General features: G+C 48.7%; 1 protein-coding gene across 1 annotated transcript in view; it reads left to right on the forward strand.

Annotated features, from left to right (window-relative positions):
* Positions 1 to 2500, forward strand: part of LOC143289017 (uncharacterized) — a 110816-nt gene that overhangs the window by 81770 nt on the left and 26546 nt on the right. Inside the window, exon 3 of the mRNA XM_076597784.1 lies at positions 173 to 260. Within this exon, the coding sequence (XP_076453899.1) occupies positions 173 to 260 (88 nt within the window). The remainder of the gene's footprint in view (positions 1 to 172; positions 261 to 2500) is intronic.

Here is a 2500-nt window from a genome sequence, read left to right on the forward strand (position 1 = left end):
CATCTGTTGTTTTTTCTGTTTTGTTTCCAACAGAACATTTAACAGAGATCATACGTCACTGCAAGCTGTTCATCTGTTTTTTTTTCTGTTTTGTTTCCAACAGAACATTTAACAGAGATCGTACGACACTGCAAGCTGTTCATCTGTTTTTTTTCTGTTTTGTTTCCAACAGAACATTTAACAGAGATCATACGTCACTGCAAGCTGGAGAAGAGACGAGTCAATGACGTCATCATCAAACAGGGCGAGATGGGTGACACGTGAGTCAGTTGTCTGTCTTTACTTTCTTTCTTTTCTTCCCTCCTTCCTTCCTTCCTCTATCCTCTACCCTCTTCTCCCCCTCCCACCTCCCCTCCCCCCCCCTCTTTCCTTCCCCCCCCCTTCCTTCTTCGCTCGTAAGCTTGTTAAGCTTCCTCCCTTCCTTCTTAACCGCCTGCCTCTCCTTCTCTTCCCCCTCCTCTGGGGCCCGGAACGCAGAGATTCCGCTCTCCTTTTTGTCCCTTCCCTCTTCCTTCCTTCTTAACTTTTTTGTTAAAAAAACTCCCCTTTTTTTCCTTTTTCTTTCCCTTCCTCTCATTTTTCTTTTTTTCTCTTTTTCCCCCTTTCATCCTCCCACTCCTTTCTCTGTTTTCCTTTTTGTTTCCCCTTCGGCGTGCCTAAGCGTTCCTTCCTTTTTTCCCCTTTCGCCCTTCCCGCCATTCATTCTCTTTTTTCTGTCCCCTTTCTCTCTCCCTCCCTCCCTCTTGTTTTTCTTTGTTTTTTTCCTTTCCTTCGACTGCCTGTTTCTTTGTTTTTTCCCTTTTGTTTTCCCAAATTTTCCGGCTCTCCATAGCTCCTTCCTTCTTGTCCTACTTTCCTTCCTTCATCCTCTATCCCTGCCTCTCTTCCCTCTCTACCGCTCCCCTTCCCCCCCCTCTCTCTCTCATCCCTACCTATAATTCCTTCCTCCCTCCCTCCCCCTCTCCCTCCTCTCCCCCCACTCTCTCTCTCTCTCTCTCTTCCTACCTCCCTCCCTTCCTTCCTTCCTCTCTTTCTCCTTTCCTCCCTTCCTTCCTCTATCCCTGCCTCTCTTTCCCTCTCCCCTCCCCCTTCCCCTTCCCTTCCCTCTCTCTATCTTCCTCCCTCCCTTCATTCCTTCTTCTATCCCTGCCTCTCTTTCCCTCTCCCCCCCTACCACCCCCCCCTCTCTCTCTCCCTACCTTCTCTAATTCTTCCTTCCTTCCTCTCTTTGTCCTTTCCTCCCTTCATTCCTCTATCCCTGCCTCTCTCTTTCTCTCCCTCCCTTCCTTCCTTCCTCTCTTTGTCCCTTCCTCTCTTCCTTCCTTCCTTCCTTTCTTTGTTCTTTCCTCCCTTCATTCCTCTATCCCTGCCTCTCTCTCTCTCTCCCTCCTCCTTCCTTCCTCTCTTTTTTTCTTTCCTTCCTTCATTCCTCTATCCCTGCCTCTCTTTCCCTCTCTCTCTCTCTCTCTGTTTTTGTTCTGACGTCCCTCTGTTTGGTTTGTGTGGCGTGTGAAACAATACAGTGTCCCCGAGGGAGCGGGTTCAAATCCCGCTCTCTCCTTTTCTCCCAAGTCTGACTGGAAAATCAAAACTGAGCGTCTAGTCTTTCGGATGAGACGATAAACGGAGGTCCTGCGTGCAGCACGCACTTGGCGCACTGAAAAAGAATCCTATTCTCCTCCTCCTCCTCCTCCTTCTCCTCCTCTCCTCCTCCTTCTCCTCCTACTCTTCTTCTTCTCCTCCTGCTCCTCTTCTCCTTCTCCTCCTCTTCTCCTCTTCCTCTTCTCCTTCTCCTTTTCTTCCTCCTCCTCCTTCTCCTCTTCCAGGTCCTCCCCCTTCTCCTCCTCCCCCTCCTCTTCTTCTCCTCCTCCTCCTCCTTCTCCTCCTCCTCTTCCTCCTCCTCACCTCCTCATCCTTCTCCTTTTCCTACTCCTCCTCCTCCTTCTCCCCCTCCTCCTCTTCTCCTCCTCCTCCTCTTCTCCTCCTCCTCCTCTTCCTCCTCCTCTTCTCCTTCTCCCCCTCCTCCTCTTCTCCTTCTCCTCCTCCTCCTCTTCTTCTTCTTCTTCTCCTCCTCCTCCTCTTCTCCTTCTCCTCCTCCTCCTCCTCCTCTTCTTCTTCTTCTTCTTCTTCGTCGTCGTTTTCTTCTTCTTCTTCTTCTTCTCCCTCGTCTATTTAGTTATTCTGTCTTTTTATTTCTCTATTGAATAATTCCACGTCTCTGTCAATAAAAAAAAAAAGGAAAACAAATGATTATCCATTCTCCTAGAAGAACTAGTAGCACCAGACGTGACGACGAATATGCCAAAAGAGGGGAGGGAGGGAGAGAGGGGAAGAGAGTTGGTTACACACCACAAACTCCCCAAGAAAAAAAAAAGGTGGAACGATTTGGCTACACACCACAAATTCATCAAGAAAAAAAAAGCAAGGTCTGTTTGGAAATGAACGTTATGGGCCTGCCTCCACCCAACGGTTTTTCTTTGAGAAATACACACACACACAC

This window comes from Babylonia areolata, chromosome 13 (genome assembly GCF_041734735.1).
Source record: "Babylonia areolata isolate BAREFJ2019XMU chromosome 13, ASM4173473v1, whole genome shotgun sequence".
Classification (NCBI taxonomy): domain Eukaryota; kingdom Metazoa; phylum Mollusca; class Gastropoda; order Neogastropoda; family Buccinidae; genus Babylonia; species Babylonia areolata.